This window comes from Callorhinus ursinus, unplaced genomic scaffold (assembly GCF_003265705.2).
Source record: "Callorhinus ursinus isolate GAN/ISIS: 27379988/994484 unplaced genomic scaffold, GSC_fseal_2.0 scaffold82, whole genome shotgun sequence".
Classification (NCBI taxonomy): domain Eukaryota; kingdom Metazoa; phylum Chordata; class Mammalia; order Carnivora; family Otariidae; genus Callorhinus; species Callorhinus ursinus.
In genome coordinates, this window is record NW_027397144.1 from 371,567 (window position 1) to 389,855 (window position 18,289).

Sequence of the window (18,289 nt, forward strand, 5' to 3'; positions counted from 1 at the left end):
ATGTATATGTTTTTTACTTATCTTTTATTTTCTCCCCCTGCACTAGGGATTTTTTGTTTTTAAAATCAGTAAGTAATATAGGAGTAGCACTATGGTTTCTATACCTGGCATTTGCTGGGTCCCTAAAATTTAAAGTTCTCTTTTTGGGGGGGCTGGGAGTGCTTCCCAAAAAGGCTGCAGCCCTTACTTTTTTTTATGTGTTTATTTAGTCTCCTGTCTGACCTCGATTGTTTCCCTTAAAAAAAAAAAAAAAGGTATTTACCTGATAAGCTCCTGGTGGCCCCAAGTGGCCCCTCCTATGAGCATCAGCTTCTCTTCCTAGGGTATCCCTATCAACTTTAGAGGGGCTGAGGTTTAAATCCAAGAGAAAAATAATGGCAGAATCCTGATTTTGTGATAATTTGATTTTCAGGAGGATGCTTTTAGCATGCTGAAAGGCAGTGGCACTCAAGAATGCCCAAGTACACTGACCAGGGGACTAACAACCTCATATGAGCTGTGAACCTCCTCAAAGGTCTTAGGGAAGCAAAAGCAAAATGTTCCTTCCTTCCTTCCTTTTTCATTACACACTGAGACACCAGTCTCCATGGATGGGATCTTCTTTATCCCACTAGGTCAGAGAACAAAGAAGCAAAAGGATTTGCCTTTAAAGCAGCATTTAAATTTTTGGAAGCCAGGATTATCTATAGGATGGACCCCCTCCACCTAACTACTGATGATTGAGAGGGGCCTGTCCAAATTTCAAATCAAATGGATGAGTGTTTCCCGAGGGTCACAATTCCCAAGGAATATTCAATGACAGCTTTTAATGGCCCAGCGGAACACATACATTCACCCCCAGACTTATTTGCCCATCAAAATAGATTTCTCACAAAGAAGGAACAGCACCTGGGACTCAATGCTTGTCTCCGGAGCCCACCATGGTGGCCCTTGGTGGTGCTCTCATGGTGTTGGCAGGCCAGTGGATCAGTCTCAGCACCCTCACAGTAGTCTTGAGGATAACCATTTTGTGCTTCCCACTTTCCAGGAAGCCTTCACTGTGCCTCTTTTAGTATATGCCAATTATCCCTAGATGCTTCCATGATTTCTCATCCAGTAGGACACTTCGTTAATAAAATGTTGATTGGGGACCTCTCATACACCCAATCACAGTTAACTATACAAAGCAAGAATCTGCGGTCAATCTCTTACCACAATTTAGATTGGAAAACCACAGAAGAACGTGCAGACACTGCATAAGGCAGTAATCGTCAAAGTGCAAGTGCACCAGTGGCCAGTAGTACTCTCAGGCAGGACTCGCTGTTTGGTATATGACAGTAAGTAAGCCAAGAGCAGTCCAGAGGCACGCCCCCCACCAAACAGAGTCACCCTGTGCCAACTGATTTGCGCTGGGGTGACCAGATGATAACACAGATAGGTTAATGCCACCAAAAGTTTATTACTTACAGTTCCAAGAGAAGGGGGCACACCAGGTAATGCAGGATCCATAGGGAAGCACCAGATCAGGAGGCAGAAAACAGGAGTGAGGCGAGAGCATAGGTCAGAGCTCTGTTGGGGTTTCTTCAGGAAAGGCAAGGCAGAGCAGGGTAAAGATAAATACTGGGTAGCTTGAATAATTCCAGTGGGCTCCGAATCACAGTTGTCCACTACCTAGCCCTAGGTTGATTTAGGGCAGGAGAAATACTGGATTGTTTTGTGAGAGTTAAGATAGAGGAGGTGGTTGGAGTACGGGCTCTGGAGCGGTTGGTTTGCATATGAGAGGTGAGCTTCCAGAGAAATTACTTAGCTAGTGCCGGGGCACTGGGTGGCTCAAGTCAGTTAAGCGTCTGCCTTCGGCTCAGGTCATGAGCCCAGGGTCCTGGGATCGAGCCCCACATTGGCTCCCTGCTTGGCAGGGAGCCTGCTTCTCCCTCTCCCTCTGCCTGCCACTCCCCCTGCTTGTGCTCTCTTTGTCAAATAAATAAATAAAATCTTAAAAAAAAAAAAAAAGAATTAGCTAGTCCTTTGTCTGTAGGCAGCCGTCCACTGAAAGGCAAGCGAAAAGGGGCACTTACCAGTACATCCAGGAGCTATGGAGGAGGAAGCAGTCCGCTGTAATGCCCTTTCTTAGGCTGCGCTGCTGGCAGTTACCACCAGCTCTCTGCACTTCACAGGGCCCTCCACCCAACCCAGCCCGATAAAGCGTGCAGACTGGGGTACAAGGCCAAGCAAGTTTATGTCATATTTTGGATTCATGTGTGATGTAGTGGCTGCCAATACCCAGTTCCTAAGGGTGCAACCTATGGCAAGCCTGTCCATCATGGTGTTAACCAGCTTTTTGCTTTTTGCCCAAGTTTGCCCACCACCTTCAGTCAGTTGCAGAGGAGCAAGCTGGATGCCACTGGGGCTCTGAGAGTCTTGAATTCTTACTGGGTTGGTGAAGATTCCACATACAAATTCTTTGAGGATATCCTCATTGATCCATTCCATAAAGCTATCAGAAGAAATCCTGACACCAGTGGATCACTAAACCAGTCCCCAAGCACAGGGAAATGGGAGGGCTGACATCTGCAGGCTGCAAGAACCATGGCCTTGGAAAGGGCCAGAACTTCCACCACATTATTAGTGTTTCTTATCAGGCAGCACAGAGAGGACACAATACTCTCCAGCTCCACTGTTACTGCTAATATAAGTAACGTTAAGCCAATGTCCAAACACAATAGTTTCCTCTTGGATGGAAGGTGATGCAAGATGGAAAAGATTCACACGGGGAAGGTAATCTTCCATTTCCTTATCTGGAAGGTAGACACCTATGCACACACTATTTTGTAGTTTATTAGCAGCACTTATGCATTTTCACACTATATTCTATATGTATGCTACAATTATAAAATTTAAGAATGGACAAAAAAAGGGATGACTGGGTGGCTCATTCGATTAAGCATCTTTTTTTAAGATTTTATTTATTCATTTGAGAGGGAGAGAGACAGAGCACAAGCAGGGGGAGAGGCAGAGGGAGAGGGAGAAGTGGACCCCTGGCTGAGCTGGGAGTCCGATGCGGGGCTTGATCCCAGAACTTCAGCTCAGATCATGATCTCGGGTCCTGGCACCAAGCCCCATGTTGGGCTCTGCACTCAGCAAGGAGTCTGCTTGTCCCTCTCCCTCTCCTTCTTCCTCTCCCCCGCTTGTGCTCTAATAATTTTTTTTAACAGAATGGGGGGAAAATAACAGAAAAGCATTAAAATAATGTAGTAGAGGTGGGGTGCCTGGCTGCCTCAGTCAGGAAAGCATGCAACTCTTGATCTTAGGGCCTTGAGTTTGAGCCCCACATTGGGAAGTTTACTTTTTTTTTATTTTTTTTATTTATTTATTTTTAAAGATTTTATTTTTATTTATTTATTCATGAGAGACAGAGAGAGAGAGAGAGAGAGGCAGAGGGAGAAGCAGACTCCCCACTGAGCAGGGAGCCCGATGCGGGACTCGATCCCAGGACCCTGGGATCATGACCTGAGCCGAAGGCAGACGCTCAACCATCTGAGCCACCCAGGCGCCCCTACTTTTTTTTTTAAATAAGTAGAAGGAGAGGGGCACCTGGGTGGCTCAGTCGTTAAGCGTCTGCCTTCAGCTCAGGTCATGATCCCAGGGTCCTGGGATGGAGTCCCGCATCGGGCTCCCTGCTCAGCGGGGAGTCTGCTTCTCCCTCTCAATCTCCCTCTGTGCTCGCTCTCTCTCAAATAAATAAAATCTGGGCGCCTGGGTGGCTCAGTCGGTTAAGCGACTGCCTTCGGCTCAGGTCGTGATCCTGGAGTCCCGGGATCGAGTCCCACATCGGGCTCCCCGCTCAGCGGGGAGTCTGCTTCTCCCTCCCTCTCCCTCATTCTCTCTCTCCAATAAATAAATAAAAATAAAATCTTTGAAAAATAAATAAAATAAATAAAATCTAAAAAAAAGGGGGGGGACAAGGTAAAGCAGAAGAGTCAGAGAGATGGTAGTATGAGACTGACAATGCTGGCCTTCAAGAAGGAAAAAAGATCCAGGAAAAAAAAAAGAGACGGGCATCTAGACGCCGGAAAAAGGAAACAGATTCACCCCTAGAGCCTCCAAGGAGGAATACGGTCCTGTTAACATGTTGATTTTAGTTCACTGAAACCCTTTTCAGAGTTCTGAACTCCAAAACTGTAAGGTAGTAAAAGTTTAGTTGTCTTGTGGCATTGTTTGGTAGTTTGTTACAGCAGCAATAGTAAACTAACAACACAATGTAAAGCCAGAATATTAAGGTACCGATTGTGAGGTCAAAGAGACGTATCTATCTATATTTAGGAAAGAATGTTTTGGGTAAGATAGGATGGACAATGTTTATGCTACTTTCTCAGAAATCTATTGCAAGACCTTGGCACATGCTGTTCTATAAAGCCAGCTTTTGGGAAAAAGGTCCTCAATGACTTTTATGGTTAAATCCCATCCTCATTCAACTCACCCAAATCAGCATTTGGTATAGTGGATCCGTCGCTGCTCCTTGCCTTGGATTCATGGACACCAATCTTAATTCTATTGCTATTTCATGGGCCACTACTTCTCAATTCATTCAGTACTTCCTCCCATGACTCCCAACTGCCAAAGTTGACTCCCGGGGCTTGCCAATCCTCAGCTGAAATTATCTAATTGAATGGTTTTAAGTGCCATCTATACACTGATGATTCGGAAACATAAGTGCTCAGCCTGATAAGTTTTTTCTTATGTACCAAGAAGTCTACACATACGCAGTCTAAGGGCTGGTGCAATACTACAAGCAGAAAGCATGTGTTTTTCAGCCACACCTTACTTGTCTGTAGCTTTTGTCCTCACAGTACACAATGTATCATCTAAACTATAGGAATGTACCTGACTTCCAGGAAGGAAGGAGAAAGAAGAGCAATCCTTGAAGAGAAAAAGCCACTGGAGACTGTCCCCTTTTTAAAAGCTTTTCCAGAATCCACACTGATGTCTTCTGCCTACTTCTTATTAGCCACGATTATGAAATATAGTCTTCCTATAAACCCAAGGAAACCTGAGAAGTAGAAATGATTTTTTTTTTTAAACTATGTGCCTGGAGATAATCTGGATTCTATTTATAAGGGACAAGGAATATTGTGATGACTAAATACTACTTGCCATAGAAAGCAAGAATTGTCCTATATCAAATAATATGAAGAGCCCCATTTTATGACCCACTTGCAAATACACCAGAAAGCAGTACCTAAAAACATGATAAAATGCTCTCACATTGCAAGGGCACCTGGGTGGCTCAGTCAGTTGAGTGTCCAACTCCTGGTTTCAGCTCAGGTCATGATCTCATGGGTTGTGAGACCGAGCTCTGTGTGGGGCTCTGTGCTCAGCAGGGAGTCTGCTTGAAAGAGTCTCTCCCTCTGTCCCTCCCCCAGCTCACGTGCACACTTTCAAAATAAACAAATACATTTTTTAAAATTTTATTTATTGGAGAGAGAGAGCACATGGGGGGGGAGGGTCAGAGGGAGAAGCAGACTCCCTGCCGAGCAGGGAGCCCGATGCAGGACTCGATCCCAGGACTCCAGGATCATGACCCGAGCCGAAGGCAGTCGCTCAACCGACTGAGCCACCCAGGCGCCCACAGATAATTTTTAAAAATGCTCTTACAGGGGCACCTGGGTGGCTCAGTCAGTTAAGTGTCTGCCTTTGGCTCAGATCATGATCCCAGGATCCTGGGATCAATCCCCACATTGGGCTCCCTGCTCCACGGGGAACCTACTTCTCCCCCTCCCTCTACCTGCTTGCTGCTTCCCCTGCTCTGTCAAATAAATAAAATCTTTTTTTAAAATGCTCTTACATTGCCAAATAAAGTTCCAAATATCTCATATAATTCAATGAAGATATATATATGGGGAAGTCTTTAGATGTGAACCATAATGAAAACACCATTATATGAAATGAGTATAATATTGCAAAAATTTTAGAGTATCTTTAAAGCAACTAAAACTTTGTAAAACAAAACCACCACAAAAAATATAGGTGCTAGCTACTTTCCTTGAGAAGGAAACACACAGAAAGGCAACTGCATTTATGTCATTTATTTCAATATGACCTCCAGGAAGAATTCTCTTGTGTACAGTAAGTGAAGAGCAATACCTGAAAGCTTCCCCAAATTCCTCTCATTCATACTTCATTCCTTCAGTGAGTATTTTGTGTCTCTTAAGGGATGTGTATTTACCAAAAATCATTCCCACATTTTTACATTCATTCAGCTTCTTTCCAGGGTGGGTTTTCACATGTAGAGTAAGATGTATAAGATGGATACATCATTTCCCATGTATCCTACAACCATTATTTCTCTCCAGTGTGGATTATTTTTACTAAAGGTCAAAAGCCAAAAAATAAACACATACACACATAAAGGCATAACCATTATTTCTAATATTCATAACATTTTCTGAGATTACTAAAGAATGTTAACATATGGGGCTCTGTTGTCCCACATATCTTACCATCATAAGGTTTCTCTTCACTGCGTGTTGTGACTTACCCATTAACACCTGAACAATTTTCAACATTTCTTACATTCATGAGTCTCCTTGCATATGAAGCAATCAAGAATTTCTAGAAGCTTTCCCATATTTCTTAACATGTATAGAAATCTCTCCACTGTTTTTTAAATGCTGAGTTCTTAAAAGATACAAGAAACAACTGTAGGTCTTCCTGGATCCTTGACATTTGTAGGGTTTTATACCAGTATGAAGTCTCATGTGGGTATTAAGGCCTTGGCACTACGGTTTCACCACGTTCCTTACATACAGATGATCCATCCCTAGGATGAGTTACCGTGTACTATCAAAGCATGTGGTCATATTTTAAGGCTGTATCTCATTCTCACCTTCACATCACTTTTACAGTAGTTTATTTATTTGTAAGTAATTTATTTACTTATAAGTAATCTCTATGCCCAAAGTGGGGCTCGAACTCACAGCCCTGAGATCAAGAGTCACCTGCTCTACCAACTGAGCCAGCCAGTTTCTAAATCTACAGTAATTTTAGATATGTAAAATTAATGTTTAGAGCAACAACAAAAAGGCTCTCCCACATACCTTATAACTGGAAGGTTCTCTCAAGTGCGAGTTCTTACACATTCTGTAAAGTATGAACAATTACTGCTCTCCCATATACCTTATATGAATGGGAATTCTGCCCCAGAAAGTTCCTATCATGTAAGGATGCAAAATGAGTAAAGCTTTCTCACACATTCTTTACTTTCCTAAGGTACTTTATCCAGATGAGTTTAGATGTGAATACTAACATCCGAAGAACATTTACAGGTTTTTTCACATGCCTTAGTTCTTAAATGTTTAGCAAGTGCCGAAGATTGAGTGAAGTTTTTCCCACATTCCTTACATTCATATGGTTTCTCTCCAGTGTGAGTTCGCATGTGAATATTAAGGCATGTGGAGTATCTAAAGGCTTTCCCACATTCTTTACATTTGTAGGGCTTTTCTCCAGTATGCGTTCGCATGTGCATATTAAGATTTGTAGAACGAGCAAAAGCTTTCCCACATTCTTTACACGCATAGGCCTTCTCTCCAGTGTGAGTTCTTAAATGTGTGGTAAGGCCTGAAGACTGAGTGAAAGCTTTCCCACACTGCTTGCATTCATATGGCTTCTCTCCAGTGTGTGTCCTTACATGCTGATTGAGCATTGAAGAATTATTAAAGGCTTTCCCACATTCCTTACATACATAGGGTTTCTCTCCAGTGTGTGTTCGCACGTGTAAGACAAGTCCTGAGGAACGAGTGAACGTTTTCCCACACTCCTTACATAAATATGGCTTTTCTCCGCTGTGAATTCTTACATGTTTTGTAAGGTATGAAGAGTGAATAAAAGCTTTTCCACATTCCTTACATTCATATGGTTTTTCTCCAGTGTGAATTCGCATGTGTAAAATAAGTCCTGTCGATCGAGTAAAGGCTTTCCCACATTCCATGCATACATAGGGCCTTTTTCCACTGTGAATTCTTCTATGATCTGTAAGGTATGAGGAATGAGGGAAGGCTTTCCCACATTCTTTATATTCATATGGTTTTTCTCCAGTGTGGTGTCTCATGTGTACCTTAAGGGATGACTGATCAACAAAAGTTCTCTGACAGTCTTTGCATTCACACACTTTCCCTCGTGTCTGAGTTTCCTTCTGCCCAGTAAGATTTGAAAGCTGACAAAGGGCTTTATCATGTTGAACACTCTCGGAAGTTTTCTCCCCAACAGGGATTTCCTTGAGCAAAGTACAAATAAAGTTCTTTTTAAAGGCTTTCCCATTCTGATTACCCTTAGAAGTTTTCTGTCTACTGTGAGTCATAAGTGAGTGCCCACTGAATGCTCTTCCATACAGGTGAGAGCCATATTGCTTCGCTCCAGCATTGCTTCTCTCCTGTTGATTAAGGTTTAAGTGATAACTAAAGACTTTTCCACACGCACTATAACAGAATTTCTCCCTCATCACAATTTTTATGCATTGGAAACATCATCATAATTGAAGTGTTTTTTCCATTTCCATTTAAGTGTACAGAGTTCCTGCCCTGTTTTTAGTTGTTTTAAGTTGAACAAACAGACTCTGAGGCTAGGGCCCTGAATTATATTTTACTTTCACAGAGTATCTTCTGGTAATTATTCATACTAAATCATTTAAAACCTAAATTATTCTGACTAAATCCCAGTGCATCAAAAACTGGACATCTGAGTTATATTTATGTGGATCTCTGAGGAGAAATGGGTTTGAAGTAGGTTTAGAGTGCTCCTCAAATTCTTGATATTCAAAGAATCTCTTCACAGATTGTGCTTTCTTTGGGTAAGTGACATTTATTTCATATAATTGACATGGATTTTGTACTTCTGGTCCAGGTGTGGAAGAAAGGAATTACTTTTGGAGATCTTACCAATTGGATTCCATTTGATGTTTTTTCCAAAGAAATATCTTGAAGGGATGTGGAACCTTTGGTTTTGAGCTGCAAATCCAATTCTGAAAAAAAGTGGAAAAATTTAGTTTTGGAGAAAAATCCTGGGATAAAATTGTTTAAAAGCATATGGCACAGAGAATGACACCACAAAATATGGTGAAGTAGGGAACTCCAGGACTCCTTCCCACCAGAAAACAACTAACAAGCTTACAAAAACTATCAAAATCAACTATTACAGAACTTTAGAACCTAGTCAAAAACTTATAACCACCAAGGGAACACTTATGGAAGAGAGAAGCAACTATAGTTCACCAAGAGAGTGCTGAGGCATTTTAATTACCCACCTACCACAACCCCCTTCAGATCACCGGCAGCCATGTAGACCACAGGATGCATCCCTGAGCAAGTTAAAAGTGCTGAAAGGAGCACTATGGACTTTGCTGAAGAACTGCCATTGTGTTTCCATCTGTCTGGCAGCTTCCTCGAGTATCACCGCTGCAAGGGTGTGCCTTTATCTCACCCAACTCAGAGTTCCCAGGAGCAAGGCAGCATCTCAGACAACTACTGATGAAAGTGTCTAAAGGCAAAGTGTTGCCTACAGCAGTCCAAGGAAAGGAAAAGCATTTGGGACAAACAAAAGACAGCCTGAAAAGCCTTAGAAGGAACAGACTGGGAATGCTGATATGTGCGTAAATAAAAGTTCGAGTGTTTACCAGGGAATCAAGAAGTCCACAAGCACACTGGGGACTGGATGCATGCTGAGAAAGGCTGGAGAGGACTCAAAACTTTCACCTCTGGCTGACCTTCAGCCAGGAATGGAAGGCTAAGGAAGAGTTGTAGATGGTCTAGCTAAACACTGAAGGAGTGGCCCAACACACAGCCAATCAACAAAAACTAAAAGAATAGTTTAGTTTTCTTTTCTTGGCTCCAGTATTTAAGGAATTTCTGTCACTCTAAGGTGACCACTAAACTAACAGAACACAGATTTCAGGGACTGCACTAAAAAGAAGGCAGAATATACAAAAACAATTTATAAAAGCCACTAAACAAACACCAACAATACACAACAAGCAGCAACAACAAACCCAGGGAGGGGGTGAATCAGATTTTCAAACTGCCACATTATGGTATCTAAAATGTACATTTCCAACTAAAACATATGAGGTATGCAATGGAACAATGAAAAATTAATACAAATTGTTCCTGAAAGCCAAAGCACTGGACTTACTAATAAGTTTAAATCAATCTGTTTCAACACATCCAAAAAGCTAACAGAAACCATGGACAAAGAATTAAAGGAAACTAGAAGAATTATGTCTCACTTAAGAGACTGTCAAGTAAGAGACAGAAATTACAAAAAAGAACCAAATAAATTCTGGAGCCAAGGGGCAGCTGGGTGGCCCAGGTCATGATACCAGGGTCCTGGGATCGAGCCCCGCGTCAAGCTCCCTGCTCAGCGGGGAGCCTGCTTCTCCCTCTCCCTTTGCCACTCCCCCTGCTTGTGCTCTTTCTCTCTCTGTGTGTCAAATAAATAACATCTTTTTAAAAAAATTCTGGAGCCAAAAAGTACAATATCAGAAATGTGTGGTACAGGCAAAAGGATAGACATATACATGAATAGAAGAGAGAATCCAGAAAAAAAACCATACATCTAGAATCAATATATTCTCAACAAGCATGCCATGACCATCCAATGGGGGAAAGAACAGTCTCTTCAACACACATACAGTGCTAGGATAACTGGATATTTCTATGCAGAAGAATCAAATGGGATACCTACTTCACGCCATATATACAAATTCACTCAAAACGGATCAAAAACCCAATGTAAAGGAAAAACTCTTAGAAGAAAACAAGGGTGGAAACCTTCAGAATGTTGGATTTAACAGTGTCCAGTCTATCTATTCTTAGATATGATATCAAAAGCACCAAAGAAAACAAAGATAAACTGGACCCCACTGCAATTAAAAATGTACATCAAAGAACACTATCAAAAAAGCAAAAGGAGTGATTAACATAACAATAAAATTTTTTTTTAAAAAAGCAAAAGGATAACCCCAAAAATGGGAGGAAATATTTGCAAATCATCCATGTGATATGGGTCCACTATTAGAGTACTGAAAGAACGCCTATGCTTCAGCAACAACAAAACAAACGACCCAAGGTAAAAACTGGGCAAAGAACTTGAACCAGCATTTCTCCAAAGACATGGAACTGGTCAACAAGCACACAAAAAGATGTCCAACATCATTTGTTTTAGGGAAATGCAAATCAAAACCACAGTAAGATACCGCTTCATACCTGCTAGGATGGTTACTAGTAAAAAGAAAAAAAAAAAAAAGGAAGGAAGAAGTGATGGCAAGGAGGCAAAGTCACTTCTACACTGCTAGAGGGAATCTAATATGGTACAGCTTCTGTCTAAAACAGTTTGGTAATCCTTAACAAGTTAAACAAAATGACCATATGCCCTCACAATTCTATTCCTAGGTAGTAAGTTATAGTCATGAAACTGAATTCTGTATGATTCTATTTGATATGTACAGAATAGGCAAACCTGTAGATTAGAAAGTAGATTAGTGGCTGCAGGGAGTGGGGATAGAGCTGAAAGGAGGCTGACTGCTTAATGGTTACAGGGTTTCCTTTTCAAGTGATGAAAATATTTTGGAACTAAAAAGAGCTGATGGTTGCACAACACTGTGAATGTCCTCAATACCAATAAATCATACCCACTAAAATGGTTAATTTTTGTGTATTTTATCTCTAAAAAAAAAAACATATGGCACATACTTATGTCTAAATATGCATGAAACAAGATAAAAGGTTGAAACAAAAGGGAAATTGGACTACACAGAGTTTGGCTTGTTAGGAGTTTGGCAACGATAAGGGTATGGTGTCGAAACCGTAGGCAATGTACAAAGCTTAATACTCTGGAAAACTAAGGCTGACCATAAACAAAAAAACACTGATAGAATCAGGAAAACAAGATAGAAAGTACTGCAAAATGAGCTATCTGCAGGTAATGAAATTTTCAATTGAGTCAGACAGATCTTTCTGGGAGAACAGGAAAAGGTTGAGATCAACGGAAATTTAAAGGTAAAGAGAGTTGAAGGTTCCTAAGCAAACTCAAAAACCAAACTACTTCAGCCTTCTCAGAAAAAGAGTATACCTTTGAAAGTCTGCCAAGTGGCATTTCCAAATGTACAGCACCTTACCCAGGCATGAACTTACCCTGCAGAATTCCTCTCCCTCCTGTCCTCAGCTCTTCTGCTCCTCCCACTGAAGAGTTGAGATCAGGTTTGCATGATTCACATCCTGCTTACAGGAAAAATACATAAAATGGACCTTGCAAGACATGAAACACAGCTCTTTGGATAGGAACCAACACTTTAGCTTCAGGGTTTCTGTAGACAGTGAAGTCTCACTTTACAAACAGCAAAATAATCGCACAAAATTTTAAATCGATGCAATAAAACTATTCTAAAAGGAACAAAAATATAAGTACATTCTTTGTCCTCAAATGACTAGAGAGCTCTAAGACCTGAAAATCATGTCCAGCCTCTACACACATTTAAAGTCCTAAGGTTTTCAGTCCCTAAAAGGAATAAAGTCATTTATTTAGACAGATCTTCATTTTCACAGGGAATCCTCTAGATAGTAAGGCCCCTGAGGTCAGGGATTATGTCTGTCTTGTTTACCACACTATTCTCATTTGACAGGAAAGATACTTAAGAAACATTCATTTCATAACATTCATAACATTCATGAAGAAATGATTCCAGCCTTACCTAGTATAATGAGATTCTGGTAGTTCTCCAGCATCACATCTCTGTAGAGATCTCTCTGTGTTTGATCCAACAAAGTCCACTCCTCCTGGGTAAAGTTCACAGCCACATCCTCGAAGGTCACTAAGTGCTAAACCATCAAATACATGCTGGCTTCAGCTAACCACCATCTTCTTTGAGGTTCTCAGGAAGATGCATGAGGGACTGAGGAAGGTAGACCAGAAGCCTATAGTACTCCTGGGCCCAGACTTCTTCTCTAGCTACAGATGCTGCCTGGTGGTCACAGCCAGTCACATGGACTTACCAGCATCACTGACATGTGACTACATTTATGTTATCACAACTTGACTGTGGGCTATTCGTGCTTTATTTCTCTTCTATTTATAGGCTGTAGTTAGCACTGAACACAATGCAAACACTGTAAAATCTTCTAACAGATGAATTATTTCCACAGTAACACACACATTCCATGAGATTAGATACCTTCATATCATTCCTCGGTATCTATCATACCACTCAACAAAACGATAAGCCAACAAGCATGACTGAGGATCAGAAAGAATTAATGAATATTGAGATAAAAGAATCATATAATCTTGAGGATTAGTGTAATCCCTATATATTCCGAGATGGCATGAGTCCTGGAGAAATTGACCTGAGACTCATTCCTTAAGCAGAGTCATTAATTGCTATAAGAAGCCTGGGGACATTACAAGGAGAAATGACTACCCAATAAATAAGCCTGACATTCTGCAGAAAGGTCAACTTTCCACTTACCTGAGAAGAATCCATCAGTAACCCAGCCACCATCCTTGCCTCCTCAATTTTCCCCTCATGAAGACAGTAAGGGTCCCAAGAAAGATGACCTCAGAGAGAAGAATGCCATGAACTCTGAAGCCAATCCAATTCCAATAATCACATGCTTATAAGCTATTCCACACCATGCACAGAACATACCACAAACACACTAACTCCATAAACTGGCAAAGTGCTCTGAGTTACCTGTAGCAAGAAAATGGTTTTCTGGATCTTGCTACCCATGAGGAACAGGTTAAATATTCCAATTTAGAGTTACACAAATTACAGTACAGAGAGGCAGAGTTGTTTGACACCACAGAATTCATGAACACGTTACCCCCGCAAAAAGCACACACACCTTCCTGCCTCCCAAATCCCAGGAACCTGACTTATACATGCTCTGCTCTTTTCAGTCGCTCTTACATGGCCTACTGCATGATCACTCAGCCCCTGAGCACTGAGCACTGGATCTGCCATTTGTGACGGAACTATATGAAAAGAAGTCAACAAGGACTCACCACACACCTGATTCACATCAAGGGCTGCCATCCTGTGAATCTGATAGTGAGAATTTCCAAAATATTCCATTTCTTGCTCAGAAGACCACTTCAGAGAAGCTTTTGAGTTTAAATTAAGAGGTTGATCTCAATTGCTCTTTGACTACTGGAGTGTCTGGGTAACCGGTTCACAATACCATCATTAAGCAATAGACATTTTTCCTCAATCATCAAACATCACTCTTTAGCCATCTCTGTGCAGATAAAACATGTGACAGCCATTAAAAACTGTCGAATATCCTACCATGCAAATATTAATACCAATCTCTATTTACTGAGCACTGTTAGTAGCTCTACAAGTATTAACTCCTTCAGTTGCCCTAACAACCCTCCAAACTGGGTATTAATAACTGTCATTTAATAACTGAGAAAATGGAGGTTCACACAGTATTAATAACTGTCTCAAATCACCCATTAGGAAAGGTAGGCCAGGCAGACACATGTTGGTATGGCAAGAGCCTTATCTCCTGTGGTGGTTGTTATTCCTCAGATGACCAGAAATGAGTCCACATCCTCTGAGAGGCATAATGGAAATGAGAAATACAAAAGAGTTTATGAAATGAGAAGTCCCCCTGAGCACCCCCTGCTGGAACTTGGTTGGATTTGGAACCTTTGCCTCCTTCTGTCTCATTCCTTCATTCAGTCAGCAAATATTTAGTAAGCGCCTTCCTTCTGCCAGGCCAGGTACTAGGCAACGAGGAGGGAACAGTTCTTAGGGATCTCACAGTTCAATCAGGCAATGCAGGTAATAAACAGATAATTAGCAGTTGGTGATGAGCAGTACAGTTAAAGAATCAATCCCATTAAAGTATAAGGAGTACTGCACATATACAAATATATTCCTGATACAGAAACAGGGCTAGTTAAAGGTAGGATAAAGACAGAATAGGGAAATAATCACTTCAGAGGACTGTGATAATTGATACCTTACTTACTTAAAAAGTAGTGTGCAAAGTTTGACCTAAAGACATCCAAACTTGAAATATCATAATTTTACAAAAACTCAAAATACACTTATGTTAGCCACTCCAACAGCTTCTGAATCATGTCACTGGGTTTTTTGTTTTTTAAAAAAGATATTATTTATTTATTTGTCAGAGAGAGAGAGAGCACAAGCAGGGGGAGTGGCAGGCAGAGAGAGAAGGGGGCTCCCTGCGAGCAAGGAGCCCAATTTGGGACTTGATCCCAGGACTCCTGGATCATGACCTGAGCTGAAGACAGAGGCTTAACCGAATGAGCAACCCAGGTGTCCTGTGTTTTTTTTTTTTTATGTTGAAACTGAAGGCTTTCCATATTATCTCATAGTTAACCACAAAGACTAATATACAAATATATCATGCATCTTTTCACCTTTTCTTATTACTGATCAGTTCTACTCTTTTCCATCATTAGTTTTATTTTTATTCATTCAGTACATTTTCTTCTACTTCTATATTTCTTGCTCAACCTTATGAAGTAGCATGCTTAGATCCATTAATCAAACTTTTTTTTTAAAGATTTTATTTATTTATTTGGGAGAGAGAGAATGAGATAGAGAGCACGAGAGGGAAGAGGGTCAGAGGGAGAAGCAGACTCCCCGCTGAGCAGGGAGCCCGATGCGGGACTCGATCCCGGGACTCCAGGATCATGACCTGAGCCGAAGGCAGTCGCTTAACTAACTGAGCCACCCAGGCGCCCTCAAACTTCTTTTATTAAATTACAGCATACTTACAACTAAGGGAGGCAATCATGAAAAAAAGTCTCAATGAGGAATTAAGAAATGAACAGCCCCTTACAACCATCATTCAAGTTGAGAAATAGAATATATCCAAATCCAGCATCACAGACACATTCCTTGTCTCTTTCCCAAATCACTCACTCCATGCCTCCCAACCACAACCACTATCCTGACACTTTAGAGTCTTCTGCCTGTTTTCGAATTTTAAAGAGTATCAAACAGCACGCACTCTTTTATGTCTGGCTTCTTTCATTAGACATTATGTTTGTGAAGTTCATCTAAGTTGTTGCAACTGTGCTCCTTCCTTTTACTAAAGAGTGTGCCACAAAAAATATATGCCACAATTCATCCACCTGTCCCTTGATCCACTTTGGGTTATTTCCAATTTAGGGATATTTCAAATAATGATGTTACAAATAAGGACGCCTGGGTGGCTCAGTCAGTTAAGCGTCCACCTTTGGCTCAGGTCATGATCCCACGGTCCTGGGATTGAGTCCCGCTTCAGGCTCCCTGCTCAGCGGGAAGCCCACTTTTCCCTCTGCTTGCTGCTCCCCGTTTGTGCTGTCTCCCAAATAAATAAATAAATAAATAAAATCTTCAGAAAAAAAAAATGATGTTACAAATACTGTTTATGTTCAATTGGTAGACGTGTGTGTGTTACTGGTAAGTTAGTTGATACACTTTAAAACACTTGGCACTGTCACTTTTTCTTTTTTTAAAGATTTTATTTATTTGACAGAGAGACAGTGAGCGAGGGAACACAAGCAGGGGGAGTGGGAGACGGAGAAGCAAGCTTGCAGCTGAGCAGGGAGCCCCATGTGGGGCTCGATACCTGGACCCTGGGATCATGACCTGAGCCGAAGGCAGACGCTTAACGACTGAGCCACCCAGGCGCCCCGGCACTGTCACTCTTTTTAGTTTTACTTTTAGACATTTAGTGTGTGCAGTAGTATACACTGTGGTTTTTATTCGCAAATCTCTGGTTGCTAATGAAGCACTTTTTCATATATTTGTTGTCCATTTGCATTTTTTCTTTTATTGAAGAGCCTATCGAAACCTCTTGGTTCATTTTTCACTTTGGGTATTAATTTGTAGGAGTTATTACACAACTCCTTTGTTGTTACATGTGAGGCAATTAACCAAGTACTAAAGGTCGAATATCATGCCTGCAAATTATTTTAATCTCCTTACCTTCAAAGAGCTCATCATAAACATTTAACTATACACATGCTGAGAGTTGGATAAAGAGGTCCACTAGGCATGCAAAATACTAACAAATGGTCAATGTGCAACAAGGTAACACCTGAATAATACATCAAACTTCAATAACGGGTGCCCACAGCCAGAGCATTTCCGTCCAGTGCTCACCAGAACGTTCTCCCCGCAATCGCCAGGTCAGCGAGAAGAGGGTACTGCGGCCGTTTTCCACCACTGCGTACACGTTTCTCCTCTGGAGAAAGGGCACAGTGTTTGTTCTGGCAGCTTTTGAAGAGAAGCGCACACCGGACGGAGAAAGGGTCCTGCCTCCACCGGGGACCCTGAGCCACGGCCACGACCCCCACCCGCGCTGACGGAGCCGACAGACGCTCTCGGAGGGACCGGGTCGGCCGCAGTCCCTCGGGCGCCTTGTACCCGCGGGGAGGAAGCGCCGCGATTCCCGACCAGCCCAGGACGTTCGGAACCCCCGGGGCTGAGTGCCCCGCAGGAGGCCAACGGAGTGGAAAACTTACCTCCCACGCAGGGCGGAGCGGGAAGTGAGATGTTATCTGACGAGCACTTCCGCTTCCGGTTTCCGCCACGAGGTCAGCGTAAGGGGCGGAGCCTCCGGAGCATCTAGGTCGGATTGCGGATTGCGGATGGCGGCCTCTTCTTCCAGACGTCCGGGGAGGCGGTTGGACCTCGATCCAGAGCAGGCTGTCCACACCGACCCGGCCGGAGAGCCGAGAGGAGCGCAGGGGACCGAGTTGGAAGAGGGACAGACGCGGTGGGCGGGGTTTGCCTCCGGGTTCCGGGCCAAAGAAGTTCATCAAGTGCCCTTCTACTAGTCTCTCCATGTTGGTTCAGCTCCACGTAGCGCTATGCATATTTATAAAGATAATCCTGCTAGTCCACAAAATGAACTCCTAGGTCATTCAGTCCTCTTTTTAGACCTTTAGTCTTGTTTGAGATAGAATTCTCATAGCATATAATTAACCCGTTTAAAATGTACCATACAGTGGCTTTTAGTATAGTCGAAGCTGTGTATCCATCACCACAATCAATTTTGGTACATTTTCATAATCACAAAAGGAAACCCAGTACCCTCTTAGCTATAATACCCACCTGAACCCAAGCCCAAGGCAACAACTAATCTACTTTTTGTCTCTAGGAATTTGCCTATTCTCACATTTCATGTAAACAAAATATTACAATATGTGGTCTTTGTGTCTGGCTTCTTTGACTTACATAACGGGGGCGCCTGGGTGGCTCAGTCGTTAAGCGTCTGCCTTCGGCTCGGGTCGTGAT

The 18,289-nt window shown here is 42.1% G+C and overlaps 1 protein-coding gene across 9 annotated transcripts; it reads right to left on the reverse strand.

Annotated features, from left to right (window-relative positions):
* Positions 1 to 6,047: 6,047 nt before the first annotated feature.
* On the reverse strand, positions 6,048 to 17,536 carry ZNF846 (zinc finger protein 846). Of its 9 annotated transcripts, XM_025863293.2 has the most exons (8): positions 17,515 to 17,536; positions 17,153 to 17,234; positions 14,029 to 14,261; positions 13,490 to 13,578; positions 12,716 to 12,842; positions 12,159 to 12,245; positions 8,910 to 8,992; positions 6,048 to 8,404 (listed from the first exon to the last, which is right to left on the reverse strand). In XM_025863293.2, exons 3-8 carry the CDS (start codon positions 14,096 to 14,098, stop codon positions 7,265 to 7,267), a joined length of 1,596 nt encoding a protein of 531 aa, XP_025719078.1. In that variant the 5' UTR covers positions 14,099 to 14,261; positions 17,153 to 17,234; positions 17,515 to 17,536; the 3' UTR covers positions 6,048 to 7,264. The 9 variants fall into 9 exon arrangements, with proteins under 9 accessions (XP_025719078.1, XP_025719080.1, XP_073743862.1 ...); XM_025863295.1 differs by lacking the exon at positions 17,515 to 17,536 and having other exon boundaries at positions 14,036 to 14,261; positions 17,153 to 17,503; XM_073887761.1 differs by lacking the exon at positions 17,515 to 17,536 and having other exon boundaries at positions 13,490 to 13,603; positions 14,036 to 14,261; positions 17,153 to 17,503.
* Between the last annotated feature and the right edge of the window lie 753 nt (positions 17,537 to 18,289).

Coding starts and splice junctions, on each gene's coding strand:
- ZNF846 (XM_025863293.2), bottom strand. CDS start 14,098: ATGGAATATTTTGGAAATTCTCACTATCAGATTCACAGGATGGCAGCC. Junction 12,843..13,489: donor TACTGATGGATTCTTCTCAG/GTAAGTGGAAAG, acceptor TTGATGGTTTAG/CACTTAGTGACCTTCGAGGA. Junction 12,246..12,715: donor CCAGAATCTCATTATACTAG/GTAAGGCTGGAA, acceptor TTTTCCTGTAAG/CAGGATGTGAATCATGCAAA.